Source organism: Lycium ferocissimum, unplaced genomic scaffold, assembly GCF_029784015.1.
Source record: "Lycium ferocissimum isolate CSIRO_LF1 unplaced genomic scaffold, AGI_CSIRO_Lferr_CH_V1 ctg2090, whole genome shotgun sequence".
Classification (NCBI taxonomy): Eukaryota; Viridiplantae; Streptophyta; class Magnoliopsida; order Solanales; family Solanaceae; genus Lycium; species Lycium ferocissimum.
The window spans coordinates 134,985-154,840 of record NW_026719358.1 but is presented as its reverse complement, the minus strand read 5'-3'; the positions used below and the strand labels follow the sequence as shown (position 1 = coordinate 154,840).

At 33.6% G+C, this 19,856-nt stretch overlaps 1 protein-coding gene across 3 annotated transcripts; it reads right to left on the bottom strand.

The window, feature by feature from the left end:
- Nucleotides 1–202: 202 nt before the first annotated feature.
- On the bottom strand, nt 203–6,683 carry LOC132043083 (calcineurin B-like protein 7). Of its 3 annotated transcripts, XR_009411661.1 has the most exons (10): nt 6,495–6,676; nt 4,628–4,741; nt 4,394–4,476; nt 4,195–4,254; nt 3,614–3,722; nt 3,406–3,458; nt 2,446–2,526; nt 2,238–2,350; nt 755–1,320; nt 203–625 (listed from the first exon to the last, which is right to left on the bottom strand). XR_009411661.1 is itself a non-coding variant. In XM_059433575.1 (9 exons), the coding sequence occupies exons 2-9, from the start codon at nt 4,704–4,706 to the stop codon at nt 499–501; spliced, it is 651 nt and encodes a 216-aa protein (XP_059289558.1). In that variant the 5' UTR covers nt 4,707–4,741; nt 6,495–6,683; the 3' UTR covers nt 203–498. The 3 variants fall into 3 exon arrangements, 2 of the variants coding, with proteins under 2 accessions (XP_059289558.1, XP_059289557.1); XM_059433575.1 differs by lacking the exon at nt 755–1,320 and having other exon boundaries at nt 203–571; nt 6,495–6,683; XM_059433574.1 differs by having other exon boundaries at nt 203–1,320.
- Nucleotides 6,684–19,856: the final 13,173 nt, after the last annotated feature.

Genomic DNA, 19,856 nt, shown 5'->3' with positions numbered 1-19,856 from the left:
TGTCAAGTGAAGATGTACCATGTGCTTACGACTCTTGAAAACAAAAGACAAAAATACAATAACTGAAACACTGAGAACAAAAAGAGCATTACATATGTTGATACCCCGCATAGTTACCAGCGCCTTGAATCATTGTTAACCAACAAGAAGAGTAGGCAGCTCTTTGTCTGAAGTTTGCAAACACCGGCTACAAGTTAAATCATTTGAAGAAACTGGATATAACTAAAATAGCAGGGTGAAAACTGGCTACAGGGTGCAATTCCTACATTAAGATTACAATTGGAGGCAAGCTATTCAGGTATCCTCTACAAACTTCACAAATCCATGTTGGCACAACCACATCAGAAAACTATGTTCAAAATTAGCAGATGCACACATTTGTCTGAGAGTTCATTTGTTTTCTGAAATTAGAAAACTATAGCAACCACATCAGAACAAATGTTTTCTTCTATGCTAATGCACCATTTATGTGGGAGGTACATTCTCCCCCTTATCAAATCAATAATCTGTAAATTCCGAGTCTTCCGCTCCTGTGCCCAAGACAAAGCTCGGAAATGCTAAATTTACATCTCTGGAAAAGCACGTAAAGAATCAATTAAGATATGCAGGAGTTCGTGTTTGGCCACTGCAACACAAACCATGGTGAAAGTCAGTATTTCCCAGTTCAGAAAGATACAGATTACAAGTCCGAGTTCAATTTGGAGAGCAAGTGATTAAAGAAAGACAATCTAAACAAAAACAAAGCATATCACACCTCCAGGAGAAGACCAACCATCTTCAAACCAGGTGGAAAAGTATGCAATAACCCAAACAATTACTCTCAAACACAAACTTGACTATGCGTAAATAAAACACCTGCACTTTGACATCGATAGGCCTCCTTTGTTCAAAATATTGTATGGTGATCACTCTTTTACAGGAAAACAAAGCCTCTTCAAAGAAAAACAAAAAGTTGGTTAAGGGTCAATAGTTTTTTCCAACTAATAAAACGTTAATCCCAATTATGGACAAAAAGTTGGTTGGTCAATAGTTGATTAAGGCAACTAATTTCCAATTATAGTATCTTTGTAAACTTCACATATTCATTTGGCACAACCACGTCCGTACAATATGTTCAAAATTAGCAGCTGAACAAATTTTTCAGGGAATTCATATGTTTTTGAAATTAGAAAATCATAGCAACCACATTAGAACTGATGTTTTCTTCTATGCTAATGCACCATTTAAGAGGACAAGATTCTTCAGATCAATGAGCCTGTAAGTGTTGAGTCTTCTGCTCCTGTGCCCAAGACAAAGCTTGGAAATGCTAAATTGACATCTCTGAAAAAGGCAAGTAAAGAAGCAGTTACAATCTGAAGGAGTTCAAGTGTCGGATGCACTCATGCCATTGCCACACAAACTATGTTAAAAATCAGCATATCTTGGTTCAGGAAAGTATAGCGTAAATCTGAAGACCATCCCTTTCCAAACAGCATTGAAAAAGCTCCATCAGATGCATCGTCATGCGCATAAAATTTGTGTGCGCGTGCGCATAAAATGATCTTAATATTTGATACCTGGCATATATCAATTTACTAAGGTCCTGTATAGGGGTGTCAAATAGGCGGGTTAGGCTGAATTTGGGCAGGTCAAAATGGGCTGAGTTAATAAATGTGAGGTTCATTGACCCTCCCGAAAGTTACTTCTGCTGAAATGGATTGGCCTAAAAAGTGGGTCATAACCCAACCCACCCAATTCTTACTAAGTTTTAATTTTTTATAATTTCTTTGTTGTAGTTGTTGTTGTTATGGCTATATATAACATAACCAAAAAAAAAAAAAAGTACCTTTTTGAAAATGTTTGACAAGTTTTCTCATGGAATCATGGGTAAATTTGGGCTACATATCAACCTAATTTTTAGATGGGCTGAATGGGTTGGGTCAAAATGGGCTAAACTAATAAATGGGCGGGTTATGGGCAGGTCACGTTTTCATGGGCTAATTTTGCCACCCTTAGTCCTGTACTTCAATGCAAACACTTAGAGAACAGCAACTTCCTGTACAGGGTGCACAAGTGCCACTAAAGCTAAGAGATAAGAATCTAATCCTACTAATGTTTTCATGAACTCATAAATTGTATGAAAACGGATGATGCGCACTAATGCGAAGGGAGAGAAACATTTGATCAAACAACTTTTTTCATGAACTAATAAATTGTATGAAAAGGATCTTGATGTATAGTAGGTTCTGAAAACATACACTAGATAAGGAAGAGTCATGTTTCTTAACAACGTTGGATTTCTAGCAGCAAATTCTCTCCACTCCTCCTGGTCGATCCTACCATCACCGTTTGCATCTGTTTCTTTAAATGTCTGCACAATGGAATATTGATTTAGTGCATAAACAATTGCATTAACTTCCATAAAACAAGACTTAAGCTGAACAAAAACAGAATAGAAATCCAGACCTTGTCGACAATGGCTTCAACAACATCATCTGAAAGGTGAAGATCAGATTCATCGAGAAGAGCCACAACCATCTCCTTCAACTGGTTTATTGGGCAAAAGAAAAGAAATATTAGCACGGCATGCGTAATATAAACTATAACCAAAACGTGGAACAACACAAGCTACAAGACACACATGGAACCATGGGTATGCTATGAGTACACTGCAATACAGTTTCAAGCAAAGTCACACAAGACACAACCCTTAGATATTGCAACCGATGCTCATAATATAAGTAAACAGATGTTAATACCATTAGGTTCGCCAAAAGGAAAGGCAATTGAAATTTACATTAATATCTCTTCCACATAAGTGAGCTGGATTACAAGGCTATGTTCGATTTGTGACAGTTAACAAGGCAAACGAAAGAGGACGCCATAGAAGTCCTGGACTAGTTCTATCTGTGAGGAGAAAATTTTGACTAATACATACATGCCTGCAATTGTTTGGTGTTATAGATCAGATTTTCATAATTTCTTCAACCTCAGATGCCTCACAGGAAAATGTTAAAAGTTGATAAGTAATCAAGATCAGATTTTTTTTTTTTTGGTCCAATAACAAAACAATAGTGTGCTCTCTATTGAAATATTTTCTCCCTTCCCGATGATGGAATATTTTACTGACAACACGGAGCTAGCTATCAAGAATGTACTTATCGAAATCGCTCATAATGTTACGAAGAAACTAAAAAACAATTTGAGAGTGTATAGACACATGACGTTTAGTAAATGCTGATCATGCTTTAAGCATATGATAGAATGACTAAATAAATTTGATAGGTTAATGATAAAAAGCTTAAAATTGGGCATTGCCTAATTGATTCCCTAGGAAACATCTCTTTGGTAAGAAATTCTGCGACAACTTGTGTAGACAAAAGCTGAGATAACTAAGCAAGAAAATGTAATAGTATATAGAATTACCTCCTCACGCTCAATGTAGCCAGTGTGCCTAAGATCATATAATTTAAATGCATCTGCAGCACAAGGTGTCAACATTTGTAACATTGTACATAGACCGAATATTTGAAGAACTAGAGGCTCTTACCAAGAACAAATAGTACTAATTATAAGCATACAAAAAACAACAATTTGAAGTCCTAATGATTCTAACTTCGTCTGCTTTCCTCACATTCAATCTTCTCAGATTCAGGAGTCCTTGGATGGAAAATGCTCAATGTTTGCACAAATTCTCCAAAGTCAATATGCCCATTCTGCTTGGCATCAAAAAGGGCAAATATCTGCAGACAATGAGGTGGGTTTAATTAAAGTCTGAACCAGTAAGAACGAGCTTTTAGCCATAATTGTCCCTTATCTATTGGATTAGGTCTATTTTGGTCCCTTAAATATAACCCTGAGCATATTTAGTCCCTTAAGTTTGCTAAAATGGAGCATCTTTGGTTCAAGTAACAGAATGGACCTAAAAACTGATAGTGACTACTAAATACACGGCAAAAACCGGCTGACCAACATTCAGACTGACCGAAAAATCGACCGACTCGGTCGTTTTGATCCTAATTTTTATAATTTTGTTTTTCTAAATAAAATCGACCGAGTTTGGTCGGTTTATTTGGCACCAATAACTGGGAGAATAAAAGACCGATAAAGAAATCAGAAATCTAAGACATGGACACGCTCTTTTTGGTCTATCATACCCTAGTCTTTTCAATTCTTCCCTTTCCTGAGGTTTCAACAGTTCGTGAAAGAACATACCCTGTCTGCAAAAAGGTTTTCCTTCTTATGGTTCTTGAAAAGTGCCAGTAAGAGTTCTTCCTGTAATAAGAGACATAGTGAATCAGTTACAGCTGTTATTAAAAAACCAGCTTGAAATTTTGGGACAGAAGGCAGGGACAACAAATTAAGATTAAAAAGATTATCTTTCCGATAGCCATTCTGTATTCAGATGATATACCTTATGGATCAGCCCATCTCTGGTGATGGAGCAGCTCAATTTCTTGTATAGATCAAGCAACGCTTCTACTTCACTAACAGTGACTGCACAAGTAAAGCTTTTCAGATTATCGATCAAAGAAGGAAAAGAAAAAAAAAAAAAAAAAAAGAAGAAGAAACGGGTGCAGTGCTATCACTAGGAAGCTAACTCTCATTGCCTGAAAATTTCATTCTTAAGGAAAATTTCAGAACTTACAAATCGTTTCAGAAGCAAGTGCAACAGGATCTGCTAATACGGATCTTGCCCTACTTTTTTTAGAAACTGCACAACCCATAACAGCAACAATAGCACGATCCTAATAGGTGTAAGCTGTTGAGAAACTTCAGAACGTCAGGCATAACAAGTTTGAATTCCACATTAACAGAATAACAACTTCATCAAACTAAGCTTTGAAGCGTAACTCCATAATCAGTTGAGAAGAAGCTAGAGATAATCAACAATAGACAATTTGCTTCAAATTTATCAATCAGTCAAGCAGTCTACGATTCTTCCTTTACTTTTTGACATGCTAAAAGTTCAACCATATTTAGTCCTTAAATATACTTTTACTCACATCTACTACAGAAGAACTAAATGTGGAGAGAAGAGAAAACCGTAAACCACAAAATGAAAGTTAAAGTTTGGTTAAGGCATGGACTATCAGATGACACTCGCATACAGATTAGTACATAGTAATCGTGACAATGCAACTAATTAATATATCTAGACTTCATTAATTCAAGAATGAACCTCAAATACCAATCTAATGTTATAAACCATGACTTCATCGCTTAAAGCAATGACACGATGCGAGCTTGGGGTTAACAATCATGTGCAAAGTGATTCCACCAAGAAGTGATCAGTTTTTCAATCTCAACTGCAAGGAGTTCGATCAATATCAGTGTTATTATATACTGGTTGCTGAAATTAGCTGTTTTAATTAACTTGGTTATTATAGCACTAAATTTATGTATATTTGATAATTCTTCATTTTCCTTAAATTGTGTGCCCTTCACTTCACGCTTTTCTCTTCAAGCCCACCAAACCTTGTAGTTTGTCTTTCTTTCTTTTTTTATTTTTTTGAAAACATTGTGCCAAATACCCATTAACCAAGTTCTTCCAACAAATTATTTCCCCCAAACAAAATCTTACTACTTAAATTTCCCCATAACTTCACTCAACTACCTACTAACTTTCTATCCTAATCCTCGACCTCCATATCCTCCTACCTAAGGTCATGTCCTTGGTAAGTTGATGATGTGCCATGTCATGTCTAAACACCTCTCCCCAATAGTTCCTCGGCCGACCTCTACCTCTCCTTAAACCCACCACTGCCAACCTCTCACACCTCCTCACTGGGGCATCTGCGCATCTCCTCTTCATATGCCCGAACCATCTCAGTCTCACTTCCCTAATCTTGTCCACCACGGAGGCCACTCCCACCTTGTCCCAAATTTCTTCATTCCTAATCTTATCTCTCCTAATATGCCCACACATCCACCGCAACATCCTCATTTCCGCAACTCTCATCTTCTAAACCAGTAACTTTGGTCCAAAAACTGATTTGTCTTAATAAATTCATTTAATATATACAAATTATTAATTTAAAATCCAATAATTTAAAAGTTAGAATCCTAAACTCATAAGCTTCAAATGCTCACTCACTCGCCCATAGGTACACATATAGCTGCAGTACTATGAAATGAAAAGTATGCAATAACCCAAACAATTACTCTCAAACACAAGCTTGACTATGCGTAAAGAAAACAAACACCTTCACTTTCACATCGACAAGCTTTCTTGGTTCAATAAATTGTATGTTGATCACTCAATTAAAGGAAAATGAAGCCATTATAAAGAAAAACAGAAAAAGTTGATAACGGCTCAATGTTATTTTCCAACTAATAAAGCATTAGTCCCAATTATGGACCATGGAAACAAAGATAGAAATACATAAAATAAATAGACTGGAAGTGAGGGGCTAAACAACAAAACCAATTTCATGTTTTCCATCAAACAAGAAGCAACTTTAAGAAACTTGAAAAGAATGAAGAAAAAAGAAAAAGAAGAATAGCATGTATACCTGTGACTCGAGCCAGGCAGAATATGCAGTGTATGGAGAGAATGAATGAGAAAGGAAGATTCAATGTGCAGTTTGTCGGTTTTCAGGTCAATGCTGAGCAGAAGAAACGTCATTCCTTTCAGAAGTGCAAAAGACAAATTAGTACTCTAGTAGGAGAACAATTGTTTATTTTTCTTAAAAGATATATATATATATATATATATATATATATATATATATATATATATATATATATATGCAAAAACTAAAGCTGGGTTTTAGTGATTTGGGCGTAAGCGAAAATAGTGGGTCGGCGTAAGTTAATAATGGCGCTGATTTTTGTTCAATAAGAACATGACATGGCGTTTTAAATTTGAAAATAAAGCTTTCACGGCTGAGCGATAAATATAGCTAGTTTTAACGGGAGAGGGATAAATATAGGTTTAAAGTATCATTATAGGGATATATTTGTTGGAAAAGGATAATAAAAGAAAAATATCACTTATTTTTAATAGTAGAGAGGCAAGTATAATCTTTTTCTGTAGATTAAACATTAAAAAAAGGTAAATATGATTCAACTTCAGGTAATTCATTTTGGCGTTTAAGGAAATTAATCTTCCAAGAAATTATATATTATTAAAATAATTTGTGATAGAAATTCTGCGTTATAGTAATATAATTGGGTAAAAAAAAAAAATTTCAACTTTATTTTAAAAATCAAACACCTTTCCCAAAATCATCCTTTTTTATTTCAAGTTAAAACCAACAACAACAACAACATACCCAGTTGGATCTCACAACGTGAGGTACGGGAAGGTCAAGTGTATGCAGACCTTACCCCCACCTTGGAAGGTAGGGAGGCTGTTTCCGAAAGACCGAGTTAAAACCAACAATTTGAGAAAATATGCACAATGAAATATTTTTTTAAAAAAAAAACGCGCTTTCTAGGAGTCTTTTAATTTTATTGGAGATTTTTATACCAGTAGAAAATATAAAGAACTTTTAGTACGTTTTATTTTGTATAATGTTTGTTTGAAGTGACTTTAAACATGAAAAATTATTAATGTGCATCATATAAATGATTTGAACTTATATTTAGAAAATGTTATTATTATCATTTTTAAAAAAAATTAAAGAAAAAAGCGCCCACAATATATTTTTTTTTTATTTTAAAAAAAGTTTTATGTGAGGGACCTAAATGCACTTTATTCAAAAACAAGTTTAGGCGTGAGGGACCCAGGTACCTAACTCCGTCTCTATCAACAAAGAAGTCGCTGAAATTAATTAGAAAGGATAGGGATGTGATATGATGGCCTTTGACTTTCATCAAGCGAGGATGCGCACAACCTATTTTGTCTTGGATAACATTTATTTCGTACTTCCTCCGTTATAATTTGATTTGATATGAAGTTTAAAAAGGTAAGGAGCATTTTTAAATATTATGATTTTAAATTAAAATATGTATAATATATTAAAATATTTTTTAATTTTATAATCTTAAAGTGAAAATTGAAATTAAAAAGTTGTCAAAAAAAATATTTATTTTTAAATAGACTAAAAAGAAGTAAGATAAACAAATTGAAACAGAAAAATAATTAATAAATATTAAGACATGATAAATAATTAATAGCGCAGGGCCATAAATATTTGCAAATTTATAAAATTTCACGTTTGAAGTTTGACTTGCAAAATGAAAAGTTGGTTTCTAACTCAAAAAAGCATTATGGGTCGTTTGGTTCAAGGGCACGTTATACATGGATTAGTAATAAAAGAATTAGTAATGCAAAAATTATTTTTTGTTGGGTTTTTAGTTCATAGCACCAAAATTGGACACAAAAGATATAATTTGAATATTTATTTATCTTTAAGACTAAAAAATAATTTATTACAATTATACCCTTGGATGCTTGACCTTTATAGATTTCTTGAAACAAAATAAGAGTAGTTTTGTCAATTTAGATTTTTATCAATGTATAAGCTATCCATGGATTAGTTATCCCATGGTGGTGGTGGTATAAGTTAATACACCCTTTGGTGTATTATATAATCTCAGTATTAGTTATACACTAGTCTTGGGAAGCCCGTGCTGAGCTCGGGCCCAAGATCAAGGCAGAAAATTCCACAATAGTTTAAATTAGAAAGAGATAATTTGATACATGGTAAGCAAGTATAGTTGGATGTATTTAAAATATTTGTTAAAAAAAAAAACTGACTATAAGAGTAGTCGACCATTTAGTTTTGTTTTTCTTCACAATGGTTCAGAAAAAATTCTACTCTCTCCGTTCCTATTGAAGTGCCTTATTTTGAATTTTGTTGAGCAATTAGTGAACTTACTTATAAACAAGACAAAATTTAAAATTTAAGAAATTGACACTTTATAAGGATGTTAGTATATCCTAATTCTAATTAAATCATATATATCTAAAATATGGAAAGTAGCTACTTTTCTTAATTTAAACTTTCTTTTTTCTTTCAAAAAATGCATGTGAGAAAATAACATTTCCCACTTTTTTCCTTGAAGTCTAAGTGGAATATTAATTTGTAAACTTTACGTCAATAATAATATTACAACTCTGCTATCAGTCCAAAAAATTTAGAATGAACTAAATTTAAATAATTAAATCATGTCTCAATACAACAACGTACCTAAAAAAAATTATTTGTTTTCGCTTTTATTTTCCTAAAGGATCGATTTTGATTTTTTTTTCTACTATACAAAATTATGTTAAAATATGATACCTAAATTTATATTTTCGAAACAAAAGATAAGATCAAGAGAAAATTAATTATAATCTTAGAATTTATAAAGTGAACTATATCATTTAACAGATTATCTCTCATAGTTGTCTTTGAATGGTGATTATATATATATATATATATATATATATTATGTTCAAAGCACAATTAATATAACATTGTAGTTTGTGCTCCGTATCTAAAATTTTATTATATTAATGGTTGCTACGAATACAAAATCGGCAAATTTATTAATATTTTTTAAAAGAGAAGAATTGTTTAAAAAGAAACTATTTTCGTCTCTTTGAGATAAAACAATAGCAATATTTAAGCATCGCTGATACTTTTAATTTTAATTCGATTAATTTGAAAGTGTAAAATACTTGTTATTTTTTATCAAATTTTGATTTGGATAATTCTAATTTAAATTATTAAATTAATTTTACATGTTTAAAACAAAACAAAGTAGAAATTGATTTTCTATTTAAACGAAGAAATACTATTTTTTAATTTTTGGTAAATATTCTCGGTTTTAGGTTTTACTTTTCATGTTGTCTTTTGCATGGTTTTTTAAGAAAACGTCGATTAGAATTATGATTTGACTAATTTACCTTATTCATTATTTAATTTCCATTTGATATATATTTTTCTACGACATTAATCTCTTTCACATTTATTGGAGTAAGAATAAAAATAAAAAAAAGTAATTAAATTCTATCTTATTTTAAAATATAAATATTTTAAGTATATTTATTTTAGTAAACATAACAAATAAATGACATGGCGGAATAGCAAATACAACGAGCTTAATAGATCTCGCTAATATAAAAAAAGAAAGAAAATTGTATGGTTTGACTACCTAACCTTTTGAAGAAAAAGCAATTTCATTTCGCTCCCACTAATGAATCGATACGCACGCGCAACGGATCCATCATTATTGACTCAATGAGATACTTCTCAATTACATGAATATTGTTTTTTTTTAATATGGGGTGCATTTTTTTTTGGACATTATTAATTTGCATTATTTTTATGCATATATATATATATATATACACACACACACTATGTTCAAAATACGATTAATATAACATTGTAGTTTGTACTCCGTATCTAAAACTTTATTATATTAGTGTTTACTACGAATACAAAACCGCACTTTTTTTTTGACATTATTTTTTTTTAATATGGGGTTCACTTTTTTTTTTATATTTTGATTTTGTTAAAGTGTTTTTTTATCGTGAGTTTGGAGATGGTGGGTTCCACTTTTTTACTTTTTTTTTTTTTTTATATATATATTGTTTGGTGGAATGGGGTCCACCCTTTATGGGTGCACTTTTTTTTTTTGACATTATTAGTTTGTGTTATTTTATGATATAATATATATACATATATTATGTTCAAAACACGATTAATATAACATGGTAGAAATGGGTATCTAAAACTTTATTATATTAGTGTTTGCATAGAATAAAAAGTCCGCACTTCTTTTTTTAATATTATATTTTTTTTAATATAGGTTCAATTTTTTTTTTTTTTAATATTGCTTGATTTCGTTAATACGGGGTCCACTTTATTTTTTTCCATGAGTTTGGAGATGTGAGTTCCAATTTTTTTTCTTTGCTCGGTGTTATTTAGTATGGGGCCCACCCCTTTTTTTTTTTGGATGCGGACAATAAAGATGGTGAGTCTAAACCCACGCTTTATATAGTTTTTTCCTTTTTTTTATTTTCTTTTTTATATCGTTGTTATTTAGATGACCCTTTGACATTATTAGTTTGTATTTTTATGCATATATATATATATATATATATAGACTATGTTCAAAATACGATTAATATAACATCAGATTGTGTCTTCGTATCTAAATCTTTATTATATTAGTGTTTGCTACGAATACGCATCGTGTTTAATATGGGGCCCACATTTTTTTTAACGGTTGTTTGTTTTTTAAATATGGGATTCACTTTTTTTTTTTTACGTTTGATTTTGTTAATATGGGTCCACTTTTTTTTCCTCCGATTTTGGATGTGGTGAGTTCCACTTTTTTTTTTAATACTCGATGTTGTTTAATATGCCCACAATTTTTTTTTTAAGGCTTGATTAATACGGGGCCCAAAATTTTTTTTTTTTTTTTTATGGGGGGTCAAGAACGAACTTACTGGCTCTTCTAAAGATAGAAAATTAGTTTTGCACTATTTTTAATATATATATATAGACTATGTTCAAAATACGATTAATATAACATTGTTGCTTCGTATCTAAATCTTTATTATATTAGTGTTTGCTACGAATACGCATCGTGTTTAATATGGGGCCCACATTTTTTTTAATGTTGTTTGTTTTTTAAATATTTTTATTCACTTTTTTTTTCAATATCGTTTCGATTTTTGTTAATATGACACTTTTTTTTTTCCTCTCGATTTTGGACGTGGTGAGTTCCACTTTTTTTTTAATACTCGACGTTGTTTAATGGTGGCCCACAATTTTTTTTAAGGGCTTGATTAATACAAAAATTTTTTTTTTTTTTTTAGTAAGTTGATTAATACGGGGCCCTAAAATTTTTTTTTTTTTTTTTTTATGGGGGGTCCATTGTGACGGAAAGTTTATCGCTCTTCTAAAGGATAGAAAAATATCATTTAAAGACTTCTCTCTCAATACCAAATGAAAGTTATTAGTATTATATAGTTTTTGTCTTTGTGGATAGTTATTTCTTTTAGATGACACCATCACCATTCACAACTTTTTAAAGAGTCTTAAACTTTTCTATATTTACCAAATTGAAAGTCGCAACCTAAGTAATAAAGGAATAAAATAGGACTAAATATATGACACAAAAAAAGTCATGGTACACTTCACTTGTAAAAAGTTGAACTAAGGGGCCATGTCATTACCAAAAAAGTTTGAAAGTGTCTTGATTTATTTGAAACATACTTTAATATATCATGCAATAAATAGCAAGTACAAGGGCGAATTTGGAAGAGCCCTTCTTTTGATTAGCAAGATACTCAACTAAATAGTTGAGATGCAACTAAGGACTACAAAAATCATTGAATTTCCCCTTATTATATATAATAATGTCCCGAAAAGTCAACCAAACATGATACAAAATAATACCACATGTATACGGCCTCTTACCAAATAAGCTCTGAATCCCAACAATTATGGATAGGGACGGACATACATAGGGTCATAAGGATTCAAATGAACCTGCTTCGTTGTCAATAGGTTAAATTCTGTTATGTAGAAGATATACCTTATTTGAATTCCCTTAGACCAAGAGATCCCGTCGATGGATCGTCTAGCGGGTTCAGAGTCTAGTAAAGGTTGTGAGTTCGAAGCTGAGTTGCAACAAATGTTCATTATTTTGCATAGTTTGGTGTTGTGCACCGTGTGAACTGCACACACGTGCATAGTGTTTGTTCTTTACCTTATAGTTTATCCTCTTTTTTTTCTAACTTAATTTTTATTTTTTCTTTAATATTTAGTCATGTAAATAATATTTATTAACCGTAGTTATTTTAGCATGACAAAGTACGTACTTTTAAATTATGATCATTATCATTATGGTTTATAATTAACAATATATGTTTTATGCAATTTCATTATCTTTTTTGTTGAATATTTTAGTACAATGTAATCACTCATCTTACATTTTGTGTTATTTTATTTCTTAAAAAAACCCTAGATATTTATATCTTAATAGGACTAAAGAAATATTTGAAGTGCCACCAAGATGTGGTGCAGTGGATGTGATGCAAGCCAAGCTCCATCAATACCTTTCCAACAAAGGCGAGCTAGGGAGTTCATGGACTTTTCATCTACTCGCTACTTTGAAAGCTTAGAAGGCGCATGGAATCATAAGTTATGGAACATTATCATGAAGATGGAGTCTTTGAAGATCATAGGAGGTCAACATAGGACGACCTTCAAGATATGGGAGATAGCTTGGATGGAAGGCTTCAAGACCATCACATTCAAGATATGGAAGATAGCTTCGTGGAAGAGGCTATTTGTGCAAAGAGGCTATTGTTTAAACATGCTTCTATCATCTCTAAGAAGACTAAGAAGGCCCTTATTTAATTAAGGGTATTTTTGTAATAAGCCTTATTTTTGTAATAAGCCTTAGTATTTTAGTCTTAGCCTAGTTTGGTATAAATACTACCTTATTTCATTTTATTCCTGAGATTAGTTTTTGATGAATATTGATATTGTTTCTCTAGAAAGAGATTGTGAGAGGCTTTTGGTAAAGCTCTTGTTGAACCTTGTTTTGGAAAAGGGTTTGCAAGGGATTGTTCACAATTCCCTTGAGATCCACTTCATAGGTTTAGGTGCTTGTCTTGGATATTCAATTGAGGTCTTAGCTTTGATATAACTTTGGTTGTTTTTTATTCGATTTCTTGTGTTTACCTCTTATCTTTTACTTTTGTTCTTAAATTTAGGGTTTCCGCTATTCAATATTACATCAATTGGTATCAGAGCCTAGTATAGATTTGTTCCAACAAATCTAGTCTTGGGATTTGAAATCTACAACAAAAAAAAAAAAAAATCTGAAATTCAAAAATTCCACAAAATTGTTTCAACCCAACTTTGTTTGTTGATTTGGACAGTAGATTTGTATTCCCTAGTGTTTGTTTGGTCTAGATCTGAAGTTTCAAGTCCTTTGAAGTTGTTATGAGATTTCACCATTATTGAACTTGAAGAACAAGTTTTGGGTCTTGGGGATTGAGCTAAAATTGAAGGCTCAAACCTATTGGGTTTTGTTTATCTAGTGAAAGAGGCTCAAGATCCGAAGGTTGAAGGCAAACAGAATTGAATTGAAGCACCTAGAAAATTTGAAAATTTCAAGGTGTTCTTGAGGATCTTCAAACATTGTTGGTGAAGAAGAAGACAAAAAGAAGGGTTTGATCCAAAAAACCCAACCCCAAAGTTTGGAAAAGTGTTATAAAGACCAAAAGAGAAAAATACTACGTTGTGTGCGCCCAAACAATTCACAAATTTAGAATTTCCAGCCCAAAAGTACAAAGGACGGATCCAAATATGTCACTATGAAAGCACTATACGGTCCAAAATTACGGACTGTATACTCTTTTACGCCCCGTAATTTTTTCACCGTATTTTATTTTTGACATTACTTTTTGTTTATACGGTCAAAACACAGACCGTAATCCTCTTCTACGGTCTGTATAAGTCCAAGTTTTCCACCATATAATTTAAAGTCCACGCCGTATAATTGGACCGTGAAAATAAACATGTACCGTATAAAGACAAGATCCCACCGTATTTTGCAATCACGGGCCGTGAAAGTGAGGTACTTCTATCGTATTTTCGAATCCAACTTTCTTTCACTTTCATCTCATTTCTTAGATCTTCCAAGCTAATTAACACTAGTAATTGACCTTACTTAGCTGTTGATTAGTTCTTGTGATCGTATTTCTTTTGTGCTTCTCTTGTTTTTGCTTCGTTGTTAGTTTCATGGTTCAAGTTCATTAGGTTATTCGAGTCGTCCGTTCTTCTTTTGACAAAGATCCATTCTAACCAAGAGTAGAATTGTGCACCTTGCAAATCACTGGACTAAACAAGATTCAACATTGGCCGACCCAATTGAGTGGTAAAAGGCAAGAGAGTGTGAGTTCACTTGAGTGGTACTAGCCAAGCACAAAAGAGTGTAAACACGAGTGTGTGAGAGGTTATTTTACTATTAACGTTGTTTGCTTGTTTTAAGAAGGTACTTCTCCATGATTTCTGATCATATGAGGCGACTTTGGTGGTTGTGATGATGAGGAATATGGCTATGATTATGAGTACTATGGGTACAATGAAGAGTGTGATGCTTCTAAGAGGGTTATGAATATGATTATGGTCAATACAATGAAGAACATGAGTCTATGGGTACTCGTGGATCATATGTTGAGGCTAGTGACTCAGAAGCAGTGTTTTAAAAGGCAGGGGCGTAAGGTGAGGCGTTTTACATCTACCTCAGCGAGGCGTAAGCCCCGAGGCACGGGGCGTAAGCCTCATCGGACTTTAATTTTTAGTATTTCATAAAAGGATATAATTATAATAAATACTTTTAAATAGGTAAAATAGCGTAAAAATTTGAAGAAAATTATAAATATATGCTCCATCCCCACAAAAAAACTAATCAGAACAATCTATTATACACTACTTACAAGCACAAGTATTCTCCAAGATAAATAATTGAAAAAGAACATATATTAGGCATTCTAGCAATAAAAAAAGGTCGTAACTTTTAAATTTAATATTTCGGTTCCTTTTTAAAATATTTGAGTAATTACTAGTTGACTTTTGAGAATTTGGGGATTATATTGAGGACTTATTTAACAAATTTTGTTTTAATTTGAAGAAGTTTTTCGGCTTACGCCCCAACAAAAAAAAAACTCGCCCCCAAACGCCGTACGTACGCCCCGAATTGCTGGGCGTACGCCTTTTGAGACTTTCGCCTCGAACCATCGCCCCGGGGCATTTTTGATTCGCCCCGCCCCGAGGCTCACCCCGAAAACTCCTTTTAAAACACTGCTCAGAAGAGCCCTATGATGACCATCATGACTATGAAGGTACTTCAAGGTAGAACTCTTACTCTTCTTGTGATGGATATAGTAATGAAGGTAGTGACCTTGAGTATGAAGATAGTGAAGCATCAAGTAGGTGTGATGAAAATGAATCTCGAGGTCATGAGAAGCCCACTTATAGTCGTGCTATATCTACAAGTGGTGGTTTTACTAAACCTCCATCAAGTGGTGTCATAAGGCAATTTTGTCTAAGAGGTATAAGAAGGTATAAGACCATCCCCATCCAAAACTACTCAAAGTGCTGTGAGTAGAGTCCAACCTAAGGCCAAGATGAAAATTGAGCCTAAATAAAGATTTCACTCAATGTTAGTGAGGGTGTTTGGTCATGAGGGAGTTCGCCTTGAAATTGATGATTACTTTCATGATTGTTACATTACTCCTCATCTCGCGTTTCATTTAGGATTGCATATAGTGAAGAAAAGTAATCCAAAGGGTATTTGATTGATATGGTGTATACACCCTTTTTATGGGGAGTATCCAGATAAAGTGTGTTGTGAAATACTCCCTATAGATACCTGTGATTTGTGTCTGGGATTTGCTTGGTTCAAAGATCATAGGATTTCTTATGAGCAAGATTGGCATCTATATGCAGTGGATAAAAGGGGGAAACTTCTCTTTCCATACGTACTTCCTAAAAAGTATCCAATTATAAAAGTGCAAAACCCCAATGTGAAATGGCCTACCTTGTCTATGGAAGCCAGTGGCGAAAAGTATGACCAATGGGAATTTGTGATGGATGAAATCTTTGCTAGCTACAACTGTTCACAAGGAACGAAGATGGAATTGGCTATTAAAACCTTCGAAAAGAAGCTCGTCAACTATTGGGGGAACTATATCAAGAGAGAGAAGGAGAAGGGAACACTAATTGAGACTTGGGGTGCTTTGAAGAGGTACTTGAGGTACTATTATCTCGAACCACATGAAAAGGGATATACAACCAAAGCCAAGTCCCAAAAGAAGAAGCCAAATGAAGGATAGCCAAATGCTACTTGTGAGATCAAGGGGGTCTTGCCTCAAGAAGGGGAGCTTACCATACCACTTTGTGTGGTGAAAAAGAAAGATTCTCCTTGTGGAACCAAGAGATCAAATGGACTTGATAGACGAAAGATATAGAGGAGTAAGGAAGTGCAAGGTGGCAACTCAAGAGTGGAAAAAAGGAGAGGATGTGTGGAGTGATGTTAGGGAGTTGCCACAAAATTTATCTTACACTTTTGCTTCTTCATCTTGTTGTGAAGACTCTTTTGTAGGTACTCAAGGAAATGAATCGTTGAAGGTTACCTATTTTGAGGAACCCCCCATGCTTTAAAGAAGTAATAGAGACCAAGACCATCTCTTCAATTGGGTTGATCTTACCATTAGTAGCTCAAGGTAAAGAAGTTCCTTTGAATGAACATCAAGGTAAAGTATCTTACCTAATATTCTTCTTTGAGTGATCTTGATGTTGATTTGAGTATGGGAGATAGTTTACCTTGCATTGAGCTTAATGATTCTTTAACATGTGTTGAGAATGTCATTGTTGAGAGTGCTCACACACTAGTTGATCCTTTTGATGACCGAATTGATTCTTCTTGTAAGGTCAATTTGAGTCCACCTTGTGTTGACTCTTGTGATAGAAGTGATAGTGCATTGTCATGTAATGAAAGTGCTTATACACTTGTTGATCCTTTTGATGACCGATTGATTCTTCTTGCAAGATCATTTGTGTCCACCTAGTGTTGATACTTGTGATTTGAATGGTAGTACATTGTCATGTGGTAATCTTGTTAGTAAATCATGTGAGCTTGACATGCTACCAACTAGTGTTGATATTTGTGTTGATCAACTTGCTTGTAATGACAATCCACTAATGGAGGAATCTTGTGATGTGCTTAATGAGCCTCAAGTCAGTGATGATGTTGTTGTAGTTGGTCATTTGAGTGAATGTGACACCCCACCCATGTTTATTTCATATCAAAATGAATCTCTTGATCTTGCTTTAGTGTTATGTGATAAGACTCAAGATTGTGATGGTGATGTATTTCATGTGGATAGTCATGTAAGTGAAAGTGCTTTGAAAGATGACATTTGTCTTTTTGAGAATGAAATAACATGCTTTGACTCCTCACTGTTCATGGATTACTCTCTCTTTAAAGATAATGTCTTATTTGATGTTAACATGACTATTGAAAAGTGAAGTGCCTAATGGAATGTATTGGATTGTTGAAAGTGTAGCCACTTTTAGGGACTACATGGTATTTGAAAATACACTATGGAATGATGACGCTCTTCCCTATGATGGAGAGCTTCCCTTGGGAAATGATTATACACTTATGGGGAAGGAGTGTTTTGAAAAGGAAGGTGAAAATTGTTTACAACTTGCCACTTCTTTCTTGTGTGTTCAAAATCTTAATAGCATGCTTGATCTTGTTCTTGAACCTAATAGTGAGGCTACATTTGAGGACACCATAGATGAAGTTGTTTTGTGTGACACCTTTCTTTACTATCTTTTTGCATATGATGACAGTTTTGTGTGACACCTTTGTTTACTATCTGTTTGCATATGATGACACTCATGTTTGTATTGAGAGTGCATCTTATGTTTGAGAGGGGTCTTAATGGGGTATATAGTGGTTTTCTTGACCAAGACTTGTGGATGTTCTTCCCTTTTGACCCCAGTGATTCTTTCAATTTGTGAGACTTGGTCATGGTACTACCTGGGAGGAGGTCTAGTTTGGAAATAGAGGATCATTTGTGCTTCATGTCTACTAGAACCAATGTGACATTTCCTATTTGGTATTTTGGAAACATTGGTGCCTTTATGATATCCTCATTTCATGATCTTTGAGATAGCCAATTACTTAGTGCTATATGTGAGAGCTTGTTCTTCATGAAAGCAATTAATACTTGGCTATATCACAAGTTTGTCCATCCTTGGCTTGTTAATAGATTGGTTTATTCTTACACTAACCCTCATGCTTTGAGGACCTTGTTGTTATTTCTCTTCCTTATGGTTTTGCAAGGTTTAGATTCGAGGGCGAATCCTTTTCAAGAAAGGGAGAATGATGCAAGCCAAGCTCCATCAATACCTTGCCAACAAAGTCGAGCTACGGAGTTCATGGACTTTTCATCAAGTCGCTATTTTGAAGGCTTAGAAGGTGCATGGAATCATAATTTATGGAACATTATCATGAAGATGGAGTCTTTGAAGATCACGGGAGGGAAACATAGGATGACCTTCAAGATATGGGAGATAGTTTGGATGGAACGCTTCAAGATATGAAAGATAGCTTGGTGGAAGAGGTTATTTGTGCAAAGAGGCTGTTGTTTAAACATACTTCCATCATCTCTAAGAAGACTAAGAAGGCCATTATTTATGTAATAAGCCTTATTTTTGTAATAAGCCTTAATCTTTTAGTCTTAGCCTAGTTTGGTATAAATACTACCTCATGTAATTTTATTCCTTAAATTAGCTTTTGATGAATATTGATATTGTTTCTCTAGAGAGATTATGAGAGGCTTTTGATAAAGCTCTTGTTGAACCTTATTTTGGAAAAGGGGTTTGCAAGGGATTGTTCACAATTCTCTTGAGGTCCACTTCATAGTTTTAGGTGCTTGTCTTTGATATTCAATTGAGGTCTTAGCTTTGATATAACTTTGGTTGCTTTTGATTCCATTTCTTGTGTCTACCTCTTATCTTTTACTTTTGTTATTAGATTTAGGGTTTCCGCTTTTCAATGACATTGCCTACTTGGTATTTTGGAACCATTGATGCCTTTATGATATCCTCATTTCATGATCTTTGGGATAGCCAATTGCTTAGTGCTCTATTTGAGATCTTGTTCTTCATAAAAGCGGTTGATACTTGGATATATCACAAGTTTGTTCATCCTTGGCTTGTTGGTAGATTGGTTTATTCTTAGACTAACCTTCATGCTTTGAGGACCTTGTTGTTTTTTTCTCATCCTTATGGTCTTGCAAGGTTTAGATTCGAGGATGAATCCTTTTCAAGAAGGGGGGTCCCGTCCCGTCCTTATGATTTCGCCCTCGCTGAGAGGCTTGTTGATACTTATGTGTG